This window comes from Lacerta agilis, chromosome 10 (assembly GCF_009819535.1).
Source record: "Lacerta agilis isolate rLacAgi1 chromosome 10, rLacAgi1.pri, whole genome shotgun sequence".
In the NCBI taxonomy this organism is placed as follows: domain Eukaryota; kingdom Metazoa; phylum Chordata; class Lepidosauria; order Squamata; family Lacertidae; genus Lacerta; species Lacerta agilis.
In genome coordinates, this window is record NC_046321.1 from 21013048 (window position 1) to 21029762 (window position 16715).

The 16715-nt window shown below is 44.5% G+C and overlaps 1 protein-coding gene across 1 annotated transcript in view; it reads right to left on the reverse strand.

The window, feature by feature from the left end:
- The window catches only part of AKR1D1 (aldo-keto reductase family 1 member D1), a 37891-nt gene that overhangs the window by 8900 nt on the left and 12276 nt on the right, over positions 1–16715 (reverse strand). The window contains exons 2-3 of the mRNA XM_033162343.1: positions 8122–8289; positions 592–708 (exon numbers count right to left, since the gene is read on the reverse strand). Of these exons, the coding sequence (XP_033018234.1) occupies positions 592–708; positions 8122–8289 (285 nt within the window). The remainder of the gene's footprint in view (positions 1–591; positions 709–8121; positions 8290–16715) is intronic.

A 16715-nucleotide genomic window follows, 5' to 3' on the forward strand; every position in this document is an offset into this window, starting at 1 on the left:
GCCCTTAGAAATAACTGTTGGAACGTTGTGGGATTTGCAGGAGGAGAGAAAAAGAACTGGGGAAAAAATTCCATGGAGTTGTCAAGATCTGAGGGTACAAACATGAAAGAATCATTTGCTTAAAGGAATTCCTGTTTGCCTCCCTTCATACCCTGCTTGTATGTTCGCAAGGAATGCATATTCTACACAGAAGCTGTATGTCTCCAGTCCTTGCTTGCCAACACTACGGACAGAATGCTGAACAAGCAAGTCGTTAAACCAAAGGTCTCGCTTCACTTGGCCAATTTAAAAATTCATGGCAAATTAATGTTTTCATAAATTAGTGTGTGCAACTTATATGCAAATCTCTCTCTCTCATAAATTAGTGTGTGCAACTTATATGCAAATCTCTCTCTCTCATAAATTAGTGTGTGCAACTTATATACAAATCTCTTTCTGTGTGTGTGTGTGTGTGAGTGAGAGAGAGAGAGAGAGAGAGAGAGGAGTCAGTGGCCTCTCTACCTGTAAATGTGAAGTTTACTCTAGGAAGTATTCTTCCTAGTTCAGCCTGGAACACACTAGGAGGAGCTCTAACAGAACTTTTCTCTTTACCTTAAAAGCCATTGGCAGCTCAATAATGTAGAGATCAACGTAGTCAAGCTGCAAGACCTTCAATGTCTTCTCCAGAGTTGGACGCACCAGCTCTGGTGGGTGGCATGTGTTCCACAGCTTGGGGGAGAAAAAGAAGAAAACATAAATAAATGCGATAGAACCTTCACCGCAAGCTAAATGCTGAAACGAAGAAAATATGGCATCTCAAGAGCATGTTGACAAAAGTTAACCACAGGCAGCTACACTTGGAGAACCATTATAAACAGCAAGGTTATGACAAACACTGTTCTTTCAGAGGATATGGAATTCTCCATGAACAATAATTGCAACAGCAGTAAGGAGTGCTTGATGTCAGGTGATCCATTTTTCCTTTGCTTGAGCTCAGGATCACTGCCAAAAGATGGCTTAATGTCAACTATCTATGGTGACTTCCTGCTCTTGGCAAGGATTGGCTACACTTGGAAGTTCCCAATTGGAGAGCACACTTGTAAGCAGGCATAGGCAAACTTGGCCCTCCAGATGTTTTGGGACTACAATCCCCATCATCCCTAGCTAACAGGACCAGTGGTCAGAGATGATGGGAATTGTAGTCTCAAAACATATGGAGGGCTGAATTTGCCCATGCCTGCTTTTAAGTATCCTGATTTGTTCCTTTGAACCCATGACTTCATCTGTGTCACACCTGATCTCGTATATGAAGGGACAGCTGTGAGGATAATTGCCTCACAGCCAAAATTAGACCTGCTGGGCCGAACTAAACCCCAACACTGATGTATCTAACAAAAGGAATTTTAGGTCACGAAAGTGTTTGCCATAATAAATTGTTAGACTTTATGGTGCCACAAAACTCTTTCTTCTTCTTTCATGGCAGTCCAGAAGTAGCTACTTTAACAGAAGCAAACTGTAATGCTGCAATACTACACACAGTTACCTGAGAGTAAATCTCATCTAACTAAATGAGGCTTACTTCTGAGGAGTTATGTATATACCGGTAGTTCTGCTGCAGGAATAGAACCCAGTTCTTGGCTTCATTTGATCATTTTCAAAGTGTGCATGAAAAGCAGTTCCAAAACCTACAACAACAACAACACCCCCACACCCACCCACACCCACCCACCCCTTTCTAGGAAAGGTTATGAACACTGGGTTATTCTTTGCATCGTAAATATTAGCTTCCTGTTTCACAATGGGTCTTCTCTGTTCCCAACTCTTTTTTTACTATTTGTGTTCAAGAGGATCTTCTCAGTGTACATAACAGCCATGTGTCAATAAGTGAGAGCACCAGGTAGCTGCCAAATTATTTCAACTTAATGAAATAGATGAACTATTAGGATGGGGAGTGGGGGGAGCAGCCAAACAACCAAAATTCCTGGCAGTGTGGGGAAATCGGGGGTGAGGTGGGGGTTGGACCTTCAAGTTCTTTGCATGCAAAAAAATAAAATAAAATAAAATAATGCTTTGCTTTGAGAACTGTGCCAGAGTACAGATGCTGCTGCTTTCAGTCAGCAAATACTTTATGATTGTGCACAATTATCCTGGGACTTGCGAGTTTGGAATAATTTCTGATGAGTCGGTTGCCTAACTTCAGCTTAGCCTTCTTCAAGCTGGCACACTGCAGATGTTGTTGGACTACAGCTCCCTTCATCCTCAACCACTGGCCCTATTGAGTGAGGGTGATGGGAACTGGAGTCCAAACCTACTGGAGGGCAAGGCATTGCCGAAAGCTGCTTTAGAACTTGTACAGATTTCAGAGATCTAGCTGTTTTGAGAAAAGATAGAACTGGATGATTAAAGCGTCCTTTGTACTGCTTATCTTCAAAACTGAAGAATTTTAGACAAAACGGTTCCATAAATAGATGGTAACAATCGTAATTATGCAGAAGGAAAAGGAACAGTCGTATTATCTAGAAATATTCCAACAAACCAACACACTTGTCACTCACAATAGATTGTACAGTGGAACCTTGGTTCTCGAATGGCTCAGTTGACGAACAAATTGGCTCCCAAACGCCAAAAAACCTGGAAGTAAGTGTTCCGGTTTTTGAACATTTTCCAGAAGCCGAACATCCGATGCGGCTGTTGGCTATTGTTTCCGGGGTGTCAGCGCCAATCAGAAGCCGTGCCTTGGTTTTTTAATGTTTCAGGAGTAGAACGGATTAACTTTGAGAACCAAGGTTCCACTGTATTAGACCAATAATCAGCAACTTAATATATCCTTTTCCACATCCACACAATGCATTTAAAACACTCTTATGCCACTTTCTGACTTAACATAGTTTGTTAAAGAGCGCTGAACTCACAGAGCTAAAATTTCCATCCCCTTTAACAAAGTTCAGTTCCCAGGATTCTCCATGAATGTTGAGATGATATAAGGGTTTTTTTTATGCATCATGTGGGCGTAGCCAATGGTATCTCAAGGAAAATTCCCTACCAGATTTTTAAACTCAAGATTTTTCTTGTATGATCTGATAAGGGAAGTAACCCATTACAGTAAGATTTTATTATTTTGCAGAACTTTCCAGTGTTTTGTTATGACAGTGCTTGCAACTGTTAACGGTGATGCTAGATATTTTGTGATAATCTTTCCATTCCTGTACAAATTTCCAAATGCTGCCAATTTAGGCAACTCTACAGTTGATGTTTGTGTCACTTTGGTGGGGAATCTGCAGCTGCAGTGAAGATGATTGCCCCAGAGTATCTATGGAGCAGAAAGAAAGCAAATTTTCATCAGGGACTGTGCCTCATGGGTTACGCCCCATGTATTTCTTTAGGGCAGAAATATCTCTCTCTGCCTAGATTCTGGAATCTGGCAAGCAGAATGGTCTGCAACAGGCATAGGCAAACTCAGCCCTCCAGATGTTTTGGGACTACAACTCCCATCATCCCTAGCTAACAGGACCAGTGGCCAGGGATGATGGGAGTTGTAGTCCCAAAAACATTTGGAGGGCCGAGTTTGCTTATGCCTGGTCTGCAAGGTCTCCGATGAACTAAGACAATGTTACCAGTGGGAAGAATATGCAAGATTTGTTACTCCAAGCTGGCTAGCAGCATTAGGTGGACCCAGTGGTCGATCCAGACCCGCTATTTGAATGTCATTCTTCTTATCATCTATTTATTGTTATTTATTATGAGATTTCTAGCCCACATTTCCTCTAAGGAGCTCAAAGCTGCATACACTGTTCTTCTCTGCTTCCGAATTTAGTCTCACAACAACCCTGTGAGGTAGGCTCAGATGCAGTGACTAGCCCAAGGTCATTCCTGTGTGCTTCATGGCTGAGTGGAGATTTGAACCCTGGTCTCCTAGTCCAGCACTCCAACCATTACAACCACAGGGTCATATAAAAATGTAGCCACATTGTGACTTGGACAGTTTTTGACCAATTTTTTTATGTTAGGAATTCTAGAGCTCTCTCTTTCTCATTAGGCACCCACCAGTCACTCAGGATTTGTGAAATGACACTTAACCTTTTATCTGTGGCTTTGAGACAAACTTCTCCATCATTCAAGAGGTTTACTTGACTGGAGATGAATGCTTAAAGATTGCTGTCTAGATTTCAGCGGCCTCCTCTTCCTTTTCAAAAAATATAAAAATCAAGACTTAGACACAAGAAATTAGCCATTTCCTGCAGTCTGGCACAGATCAATTAGAGCTTCAGAGATGGAGCCTCAGCCTAAGGGATTCTGGCTTTTATTTTCAGCCCTTCCCTCCCTGAAAGCCAGTTGTTTAATGTGGCAGCCTCAAGGTTAATTGGAACCACATTTATACCAACCATTCTTCCCTTTCAGAAGTCCTTGGGATTCTTAGGGAGTCTCCCCGCCCCACTTTTCCTACTCTCCAGCTTGCCTCCCAACCTGCATAGTCATGGCTCTGAATTTTAAAAATAAAAACTAGCATGAAACAGGAGCAGCTGGAATATACCCTTTAGGCTAGGAAACAGCAGTGGAGATAATAGAGACAAGGCTTTAGCAATGCTCTTAACCAGTGGTTTCCAACCAGTGTGCCGTGGCACCCTGGGGTGCCTTGAATGATGGCCAGGGGTGCCACAGGCAACACTGGCCTCTGTCCCTCTTTCCTCCCCTCCCTCCACTAGTTCCTTCTTGCATCTCTGCCTCCCAAAGGCTTGCACAGCTGTTTATTGCAGCATCCCTGGCTATAAGCTCCACAGGCAAATGATGTCTCTGGGAGGCACCTCTCTTTGGGGCAGGGGGGTTAGCTCAGAGACTGGGGACGGCACCAGTAGCTGCCTGGAGGACTCCCAAGGAGAGAGGAGAGGGGAGGAGGCTGAGGGAACACTGCACAAGGGAGGGTGTTTGAAAAGAGTGAGAGGCTGCCAGCTCTGCAGGCAAGGGGTGACATAACTGGGCTCCTGAGCCCCACAGGGGTGCCACAGAAAGAATGTAGTTGGTCAAGGGAACTGTGGACTCAAAAAGGTTGAAAACCTCTGCTCTTCACTACTCAGCCACACAGGGTCTTTTTGCTAGAGGACCTTGTGGAGTTGGCCTTGAATGAGAAGTTGGAAATGTTAGGCTTGGGGTCCAAATGTAGCCCTCCATGCCTCTCTCCCTCTCTCTCTCTCGGCCTGGGGGCTGTTCCCATGCCATGCTCCTCACTGCCCCTGTTCTGTGCCCTACCTGACTGCAATTGCCTGGCTGGTATATGTCATTGAACTGTGATCATGCCTCTTGCTTACCTAGATGCTTACATTTTTTGTCTTTTTTATATTGTAATTTTTTGTTGTTGTGAACCACTCTGAAATCTATGGGTGAAGGGCAGTATACAAATCTAATAATAAAAAATAGATGGAAGATGAAAGTGTGTGCATATGTTGAAACCTCAAAGTTACGTGTGTACAAAACTACAAATGGTATAGTCTCAACATTCCCCCACAGTGAGCAAGTCTCACAGGTGAGCATGCTGCCACACCTTCTCTTTAAAAGCTTGGCAGGTGGGGTGTGTAAAGTTGTTGGGACATCTCTGTTGCTTCTGTGCAGTTCTGAACCTCTTGCCCTGCTCTTGAATTCTTGAATCATGACTTCTGAGCCTTTTGTCTGCTCCTGAATCTGTATCATTATTTGCCCCAAGAAATATATCTATCTTACTTACAAGTAAGAGCCTCTGCTTGCATGTTTTGGGGGCAGGAGCTAGGACATCCCAATGGCTTAACAGGTATCCATGCCGTTTCTGACTGTGGGGTGAGGGCCCCTAAACAACTAAGTGGAATTAGACAAATATATATATACTAGTGGTTTAAGCCCATTACAATAACGGGCGCTAGAACATTTGTGGAGGCGGCTGGCCCCCCACCCCCTGCCAAAGCCTGCTTTAGCGGGAGGTCGGGGGTGGAGGAGGCAAACAGTGCTTTCTCCGCTTTAACGGAGTAGCCCTGCTTGCCCGCCCCGCCCCCCCGCCAAAGCCTGCTTTAGCGGGAGGTCGGGGGGTGGAGGAGGCAAACAGTGCTTTCTCCGCTTTAACGGAGAAGCCCTGCTTGCCCGCCCCGCCCCCCCCGCCCCGCCAAAGCCTGCTTTAGCGGGAGGTGGGGGGGTGGACAAATCCGGAGCCAGCCACCCTCTGCGCGCGCACGCCTTGCCCTCCTCCGTCCGGGATCCCCGGCGCAAGAGGCGCCTCCGCTGCGGGGCTGCTGACTTGCTGCCGGTGCTCCTGCTGCCTGGCCTCACCTCTCCGCCGGCCATGTCTCCATGACAGTGGGCTCGTGTGGGCGGAGGGAGCAGGAGAGCCCGGGGCTTCCGCGGGCAGAGCAGGCCTCAACTCTTCCCCATCCCCCTCGCTCTCCGCCAGGCTCGCCCCCCCTGCTGCCAACCCCCTCAGAGCCAGCGGCAGCAGCAGCAGCGGCGCCATGCAGGCCAATGGGGCAGGAGGGGGTCAGCAGCAACAGGCTCTCGTCGCGGCAGGAGCAGCAGCGTGGCCTCCTTTCTCGGCCTCCCCGGGCCACTGGAGAGCCAGCGTTCTAAATGAACCGCCCCGCTTCAACTGTCGCTGCTGCTCCCAGCCATGTCTCTCCATCCAATCCCTGTGTCCCTGGGGCACATGCGCAGTAGCGCAAACCCAGAGACACACGGCCTGGACGCAGAGACACTTGCATTTTATATATATAGATATACTACTCAAATGAAAACCCTCATAACTGAAACTCTAACGAGATGCTGGCTCTTCCTCGTTTCACTGGATAGGAAGTCAGTTTCCTCAGAGGGAAATCAGAAAGTTACTAAGATCAAACCAAAGGAATAACGAGCAGTAGGGGGAGAATCCTCCCAAACTATTTCATGTTATTTAAACTCAGGCTAGCTAACCTAAATAATTCTGATAACAAAACTCATTGTTTTGAAGACGAAGCCGTCTCAATCATGTTCTTGTAGCATCTGGTCATAGGAGCCCGTGCGGCTTCGTCTTCAAAACAATGAGTAGTATATATACCGTATATATTTGTCTAATTCCACTTAGCTGTTTAGGGGCCCTCACCCCATTTTTTGGAGTTGTGTTCAGTCAAGTTTGGGTTATATCTTTATTATACCTTTACCTCGTTTTAGGGATTAGTCATGGCTGAGTATTTTATACTTTTTTCCTTGGTTATTACACCCCGTGATTGTCTTTCTGTTTTTTCGCTGTTTCTGACTGTGGAGCTAGAATAGTCTTAACCTCCATGAATTTGTCTCATCTCATCATCTGTACGTGTAATTTGAACCATAACATTATTTGCCGAAATGCTTCTTCTATGATGTGCTGATGCAAAGGTTCTTGAGAAATACTTTGTTTAAATTGACCATCTCTTCCAAACAAGAACTTAGTTATTTTTATTAGGAAACGTGTACTCATCTGTGACCTACAGAATAACAAGGAAATTCTGTGTGGGGGAAAAAAGAGGAAAGGATCAGTGTAGCAAGACCAGGAGGTTCTTTAAAATCCTAAGTGGGTCTATTATCTTTGATTGCACTGGGATTTTTTTTATTACGTATATTGTTTTATATTCTTATAATTTTCAATATGGAAATTTTACAAGGAAACCTGTCAAGGCCAATGGCAAACACATTAAGTTGCTGAAGAGCAGAATCAGAAGAAAGGTTTCTCATATTATTACAGTATCGTTTTTGAGGGGTGGAGACAGTAAATTTATATATATATTTCTTTTGAAAGCTACATATAAAGCATTTGTGAGAAATGACCCTTGACACCAGTCCATCAGCCGAGCAAATAATTAACGATGGCACAGAGAGCAAAGAGAGGCACACGGCTTATCTCCGGTTTTGTTAGGAGATCAGGACTGTCCGTGGCACTGTGAGAAGCTGGGATGGCTAAAGGATTTTCGGGGCTGTCCCAGGATGGTTGGAGAGTGTGGCTTGTAGCTCCTTCCAATGCTGCTTGCACTGCACATAATTTTCCTTTGATTCCTTACCTGCCCAAACCTCCCACATTTCACCTTTGACTTGAAGAAAACAAAATGCAGGTTAAGGCCAACGGCATGCGTTCCTGGCACTCCCCACACCTCACCCTCACAAATAATTAGGATTTCTCACCTTGCCACAATAAAATATGTCTTCACGCTTGACCTTTCCTTCAGAGATCTTCTCCCGGATGGCCTCTCCCACTTCATGTTCGTTGTAATAAACAAAAGCACCATCAATGTGGCGGTAACCTGCATCAATGGCGGTTTTCACAGATTCGGCACAAGTGCCTTTGGGGGTCTGCCAATCAGGAGAGAGAAGTGGGGGGGGAGAGCTTTATTTTTGTATTTATACCTCCTTTCAACCTCCACAGCTGCCCGCCCCCTGCAAAAGAATGGATAAAGCCACAAAAGAAACAAGTCACGGACATGAACTTACGATACCAATCAAGCCACATTTAAATGCCAGCCTGCTTTTAAAAAGAGAGAGAGAGCATACTGAAATATACCCTCCAGAGGCTTTACAGAACAGAAGTTTGGAGAACTAACTTCTGGCCTATATTGTACATTTATTACTTTATATCCTACTTGAACTCAAGCGGATGTAGATGGTGCTTTTCTCTCTCATTTCATGCTCACCACAACTCTGCAAGATAGTTTAGGTTGAGAGAGGGTGACCAGCCTGAAGTGTAGGTTGGTTCCCACGAGGCAAGACACAGTGATAACAGCAAGAACCTTTATTGAACTACATAATGGGGAAACAGATACATTTCTGAAAGTCCGGGCCATTCCCAACGTGATTGGCTGTCTACACTTCCAAACTGCAAATCACGACTCAAGAGTTCAAGGGCCAATGGCAGAGGCCCAAATCCTGAAATGTTCTCTGATTGGACAACATGTATCGAATCAGAACACAGGAGCTCAGAATCCTTAGTCCAGACTCAAGATCCGGCAAACACAGACCACTGAATACATAACACGGCCCAAGCTCGGTCAGTGAACTTCAAGGCTGAGTGGAGATTTGAACCCTGGTCTCCAGGTACTGGTCCAACACCCTAACCGCCACAGGACCCACCGACACACTTTGGTAAAAGAACTCTGGATGCTCTCAGAAAGGGTGTTCAATATTGCAATCAGGTCATTGATGTATTACAAGTGGCAAATGGGTCATTGGTGTAGGGGTGTGCAGAGATGCCAAGAGACGATATATTTATTAGATATTAGGGTGGTTCATAAAAAACTTTTTGTTTTTTGAAAATGCCTGCTCCAAAAGTCTTACCTTACTACACTAGGGATTATATAGCTATATCTGAAATTTCATGCATATCAGGTAATATCTTGACCCTCTTCCACGAAAATATCTGTTTCCTTGGCTGTTTTCCTATTTCGTAAAGGCTGTAATTTCAATTCAGTGGATATTAAATGATATGCTGGGTTTGTCTGTTTAGTTTATTTGATTGTCCTGTGAAAGGGAAAATCCAAATTAAAGAGTGTGGGGGAATATGTATTGGCATTTTGATGCCAACGATCCTTAAGAATGTTTCAATCTAAAGACATCCTATGTTTATCATCATCTCATTTTCCCTTAACATTCTAGCCTGATTAACAACAGCTTTCGGAAAACAAAGGCTTGCTCACTGTTTTGTGGCATTTTCACTGGAATCCTCCACAACCAGCAGGAACCACTATAGCTAACAATGAGTTTTACAGTGAAATCCTATAATGTCTCCTCCTTAAAGTGTTACTTGGAAATTATTATTATCAATAACTATCATTATTATTATTCCACCACATGTATAAATGAAGTTTATAGAAGGTGAACTTTCATTATTCTTAAATATAATAATGACAATTGATTAATGAATGGTTTTAAAGTGTGCCTTTAAAGTAGGCTAAATACCTCAATAAAATACAGACATTAAAATCCAAGATTTAAAATAGCAATAAACACACTTAACCATTCAAATGCATCAGTAGAGAAGACAGTTCTCAAACACCGTCATATCACCCAAATGCAGACTGGAATAAATAAATGGGCAAACCACTTAACACCAGAATCAAAATCAGGGGAGTGTAAGAGCAGGTTACAGAAAGTGCCTAAAGTGTTTTGAGATGTTACAGACGAGGCAGCTCAACTCTTTTTTCTTTTTTTTAGCTGAACTTTGAAGATGCAAGTTACACGAGGGAGCATTCCCAGAATTTCCATCTGGCAAAAAGAGAGATGTTGTATTTCCTAGAAAACACCAAAGCACCAGAACACACCCAGCTTTTAGGGGGGGGGGGATAATAATGCTGGCAGCCTGCCTTAAGTAATGTAGGCATCAAGAAGGGAGCAAAAAAATCTAAGGAAAGTAGGAACTCAGAAACAACAGATAAAAGAGAAGTGGTAGCTGGGGTGATGAGTATATGATATAAACAGTCTATCTAGGACACACGTTGCTGTGCCTTCCAAGATGGCGTCTTCCTCCAGAGCTAGGATGCAACCCAGTGGATCCCCTTAAGGTAGGAAACATATGAAGCTGGATTACGGTATATTGAGCTTATTACACTGATACACTGTTCTCCCTCCAAGGTGACTGAGGCATTGTCCATGGTTCTCTTCCTGCCCCAATGTAACCCTCACAACCTCCTTGTGAGGTAGCTTAGGTGGAGACATAATGTCTGGACCAAGGTCACACAGCAGGCTTCATGGTTGAGTGGGGATTTGAACCCGCTTCCGCCCACTTTCACTGCTCCACTACGATGGCTTCACTGTTTTCTGAGACTGACCATTGGTCAGCCAGGCATAGTGGCTGACTTGCTCTGATTGGCTGTGGCTCTCCCAGGTCTCGAGAGAGAACTTTGCTAAGTATCTGCTGACTCTTGAACCTTCAATGTTCCCATGCTGTGGCCCCTTCTAATGGGATGGGAAGGGGCCATGTCACCCCAAAATTAAAAGTGGTACCCGGGGAAAGAGTTCTCTGGGTCAAAGGTCAATCTAGGTAGGGGTGGTCCAAGAGGGTCTATGAGTAGCGCTCAGAGCAAATGCTATCTGTTCATACCAGAGATGGGGAATCTTTGGTGAAGCTGGTGATCCACAGCTTGCATCATCGGACTATTGGGCTCTGCTGGCTTGGGCTGATGGGAGCTGTCATCCAAAAACAGCCTTTAGGAGAAGTGCCATAGTTCCACAGCAGAGCATCTGCTTTGCACACAGAAGGTCCCAGGTTAAAATCTGGGGATCTCGAGGAAAGGCTGGGAAAGACCCCAATCTGAAATACTGAGAGCAAGTATAGACAAGTGTTTCCCAAACTTGGGCCTCCAGCTGTTTTTGGACTACAGCTCCCATCACCCCTAGCTAACAGGTCAGGGATTATGGGAATTGTAGTCCAAAAACAGCTGGAGACCCAAGTTTGGGAACTCCTGGGGTGCCAAATTAGATGGTCCAGTGGTCTGAGTAAGTATACGGAAACTTCCTTCCTAGCCTTGCTTTTCTGATCCAAAGACAGAAATAAAATACAGGCCTTTGTAGCTTTAAAAACTAACCATAGGAAAAAGACCACTATGCATCTTGTCTTCTGTCCAGCGCTGTGATTGGGTGAACAGAGAAAAGGACTGTTTCCTTTGGTGAATGAGCAGCACCAGCATGTAGATTTTGAACCATGTGCACCTTGATTATTCCCATAATATCAACTTAGTTTGCATAACCAAAGATATAGCGGCATCCAGATATGTGGCTTTGTAGAATTTGTCTAGGGGCTTCCGGCTGCGGACGCCATTATGGGTGGTCGTGGGATGCTTCGGCTGCGAAGCACCCAGTTCATTCCGGGGGTTAGGAGCCCTGCAGCCGCATAGCGGGGCTCCGGTTGGGGAGCGGGAAGAGCGTCCCGCTCCCTGGGCTCCCCGGCTGTGCCCGTTGTGGCTCCGAACCCTTCCCCCGCACCCCCTGTAAAGGGGGAGTGGGGGTGAAGGGACGACGGAGCCGGGCTATAGGGGACATGCCCTAACCGGGATGGAATTGCGGCGGCTAAGCCTGTGATGAGCGTCTAAGTTCTACCTGTCATTAAGGAGCTGATAAGAACCCAGAGGCTGTGAGTAATTGATTGACTCTTTGTTTTCCTGGAATGCTCTGGGGGAAAGAAGAAAGGCAGCCCGCCTCCCTCCCTTCGGCTGGCGAAAGAAATTAACTCTTTAAGTGACTGCTGCCACAACAATCAATAGAAAGTATTTGGAATTTGAAAACTGAGTCTGTTGAGATCTCCCTTCGGGGGTTAACTGGGGGAAAAATATCTCCGCTTGAAGTCTTGGTCTTTATACTCCTGCTTCGGAGAAATGGCGGCGACTTGGTGTGTCGTAGGAAAAATTTGAAACAAAGGAAGGAAGAGACAGGAACTGAAATCTGACACTCACCCTCTCTCTTAAAATGCTGGACTTCGCGCTCACACTGGCATCGAACTCATATTTAAAGGATGAGGAAAAGCTCACTATTTTGCAGATGGAATTGCTTGATCGGAAACTACAAGTCTTGAGTGGAATTATTCATAAAAAAGATCTACTTTCCACAGAGGAGGCTTTTCAAAAGTTCTACACAATGGAATCATGCCTTGGCAAAGAGCTGGGAGGGGCGTTTGAAAGATGGTCTGAGATGGCTGGGCAAATCCGGGAAAAGCAACTGGAAATGGGAAAATTTACAATATCCAGACCCCGAGGTGGCAGCTCGGGGGCAAGGGACATGGAATCAGAATTTTTACAAGAAGAAGAAGCAAAAGAAACGGAGGAGCCCAGAATGCAGATGAGAAACGCCCTGAGGCTCGATGCGGGGTTTGCTGTGGATGCAGCCTGGATCTGTGGACATTTGGAGGAAGACAATGGGAGATTTGGCGCTGGAGAAAGACAGGGAAAGACAATGGACAGAGGGGGAGTGGGTTGAAGAATTAAATGTATAATCTAAATGGTCTGCCATGGTATCCGAAGTCGGAGTGTGAAGTCTGTTAATGATAAGTTTATTTTAAATAAGTAAGGAGATATTGAATTTTAAGTTAAAAGCAGCATGATAAAGGACAGAAGAAATAAGTTTAGCTATAAGAATATTTGGTTACGATTTAAGGTATAATGCAAAGATTGAGATAAGTATGTTTTCTTTTTTTTTTAAGTAAAGTTAAATTTTTTACAGAGAAAAGTTGTTAAGGAAATAGTATATTGAATTAAAACCGAAGGTGAAAAGGCGAGGGAAGTCAAGCGTCAAGATTCAGAACTAGAAATTTTTCTTTTTCTTTGTAAGGTTACAAATAAGAAGAAGAATCCTGACTTTATGTGTATTTGTTTTTGTTTTTGTATTTGTAGGTGTGGGGTTGGGTTTGTGTTATATTATGAAAATGTTAATAAATTCTGTTTAAAAAAAAAAAAAAAGAATTTGTCTAAGGCAAAGTAAGCCTTTTGCTGTTGTTGTTGGCTAAGTACGACATGGCTATTTCCCCGAGACTCGTACAAAATTGCGGGGCTGGTGGTTCCAAGGACTTTCTGTAACTTTTCAGGAAAGATATACCAATTTAAAAGAGAGATATACCGATTTAAACTCCAACCCTATCACATGCAGCCTTCCTTTTGAAGGTCTGCAGGTTACTGCTGCAAAACCCAGTCTTCTAGAGAGAAAATTAAGGTGGGGGGAGAAGGAAACTCCTCATTTTGTACTTCAAAGACTTGCTAACACGTTTAATGTACAGAGCACCCTAAATGTGAAACATTTGGAGCCTGTATGTGCCCAAATTGATTAAAAGCAAACAAAAACTGGAAATATTTCTTGATGTAATTTTTCTATTGTTTTCTATAACTGAGTGGCAGACCATCTGCTTTGTACACAGAAGCTTTCCACTTCAAACCTCAGCATCTCCCAGTAGGGCTGGGAGAGTCTCGCATCATCTGAAACCCTGGAGAGCTGCTGCCAGTCAAGGCAGGCGATATTCAGCTAGATGGAGCAAAGGCCTGATTTGGTGTAAGGCACCTTCCTAGTTTCCTATGCTTGATTGGATCCAGTAGCTCTCTTCCTAAGTTTTCGTGCCAAAACTGTGGCAGCTCCACCATGTCGCAATTGTACATGGAAAGGGTTAAAACAAAATAAAAAAATAAAAATAATCCTTCCAGTAGCACCTTAACATCAAAAAAACTAAGATCATGGCCACTGGTCCCATCACCTCCTGGCAAATAGAAGGGGAAGAAATGGAGGCAGTGAGAGATTTCACTTTCTTGGGTTCCATGATCACTGCAGATGGTGACAGCAGTCACGAAATTAGAAGACGCCTGCTTCTTGGGAGAAAAGCAATGACAAACCTAGACAGCATCTTAAAAAGCAGAGACATCACCTTGCCGACAAAGGTCCGTATAGTTAAAGCTATGGTTTTCCCAGTAGTAATGTACGGAAGTGAGAGCTGGACCATCAAGAAGGCTGACTGCCAAAGAATTGATGCTTTTGAATTCTGGTGCTGGAGGAGACTCTTGAGAGTCCCATGGACTGCAAGAAGATCAAACCTATCCATTCTCAAGGAAATCAGCCCTGAGTGCTCACTAGAAGGACAGATCCTGAAGTTGAGGCTCCAGTACTTTGGCCACCTCATGAGAAGAGAAGACTCCCTGGAAAAGACCCTGATGTTGGGAAAGATGGAGGGCACAAGGAGAAGGGGACGACAGAGGATGAGATGGTTGGACAGTGTTCTCGAAGCTACTAACATGAGTTTGGCCAAACTGCGGGAGGCAGTGAAGGATAGGTGTGCCTGGTGTGCTCTGGTCCATGGGGTCACGAAGAGTCGGACACGACTGAACGACTGAAGAACAACAACAACAGGTTTGTTCTTGGTATGAGCTTTCGTGTGCATGCACACTTCTTCAGATACACTGAAACAGAAGTCAGCAGACCCTTATATATAGTGTGTTGGGGCTTTTGTTTTAAACTGGAAAAGCCTCAAAAACAGTTTAGCACTTGGAAATGGTGTCCAGCTACGCTTCTGGTGCATTTCCCTGCTTCTCCAGTGCTTTTGCAGAGTTGTTCAAACTTCAGTGCTTTTGCAGAGTTGTTCAAACTTCAAACTTCTTCTTGCGCAACGGTATGTGTGCCTTTCTTGCCAGCAATTAAACTCCCACAAGTCTGGCTTGTTTCAAGGCAAGCAAGCTTTAATTACAGACATATAAATCACGGAGCTTCTCTCCCGGGCTTACGGACGACACGTCCACTCTGGTTCGGTCAAAACCGAAAGTAGGACTGAAATACAGTGCGTCACAAATCATATAGGCTTCGCATACAGCAGATACCCCGGATGTTGTGACACATCTTCCCTGTGGGAGGGGCGTACTGTTGAGGGGCGTACTGTCAAGGCAGAGTGGGGCCTCACTCATGTCAAGAATAAGGTAGAGCGGTAAATGATCACTGTCCATACGCTCCTCTACCTTACATTCAATGGCTCTATTCATTAGATTGTAAGACACCATGATATAGTCAATTGTAGAGGCTCCAACGCTAGATATAAACGTAAATTCCCCCCCACTCTCCCCTTTAGAGCAGCCATTTAATATGATCAGATCCAACTTATTTGATAGACGCATCAGGCACAGCCCGGGGAGATTGCAGCCTTTGTCCTTTGAATACCTAGTTGGTATGAAGTGGGCTTCATCTGGGACAGGCGGCAATTCATGGAAGTGGGCATATAGGGCTTCATCAGAGTGGCCGATTCTGGCATTTAGATCACCAGCCACTATTACCGAGGCTGCAGGGAAATGGGTCATCAGTTTGTCAATATATAGTTCCAAGCAAGACCAGGTGTTTTTGATCATCTGTTTTCCTTTTTGAGGGGGGGAGATATACATTTATCAATAATAAACTAGAGGATCTACATCTCATCAGCAGAGCCAGAGCCAGGTGGTTCAATGGCTCCAGCTTTCTTAAGGTGACCCTCAACCTGGTTGGAACTAGGATGCTGAGACCACCTTTAATTCTCCCACCTTTGCTGCTTGGTGTTCCTGGAAGGGAAAACGAGGAGAAACCATTGGCAGCTATTTCACTAGAACTCCAAGTTTCCTGTAGGAAAACAATATCGTAGCCTTGTATAAATTTCACAAAAGATGGATCACATGTCTTTTTGGACCAGCCTGCAATGTTCCATGTTACAAAGGAGAGCTTCTCCAATGTGGTGAGTTCAGGTGGAATGGATGAAGTATGGTAAGGAGAAGAAACATCACCTGAAGGAAGGGCTGGATTGAGGTGCATACTTTGTCCATCAGAACATCCACCCATTGAGTTCGTCCATCAGACTTCCTCTTGGATAGCCTCTAGAGTGCCAAATTTGTCTACAAAGATTGCGCCATTTCCAGACATTGGGAGTGCAATTTCAGCTTTATACGTTATCAGTTTAGGTGTTAACGGGGGTGCTGGCGGGCCCATTTCTTCTGGTGTCAAATATTGGCATGCAATCCATTCTTCGTTGGTTAGACACGGCTACCTACCTGTAAATGGAAAGCGTTGTTCCATTATGCTTAAGCACAGAACAACTAATGCGCCTAAAGATAAGGGAATGCGCACACATGCCTATGACACCAATTAGCCAGTTTAAAATTGACCATTTTAAGCCGTGGATCTGAAGATTTCGGCATTCTCTGGTAGACATTCTCTTAAAAGTGTGACTCCTTAAATAGAAGGGGAAATGTTATTTTGCAACATTTCCCCACTCTATAATCCTGTTCTTTCCAGCCTCACAGTTTATA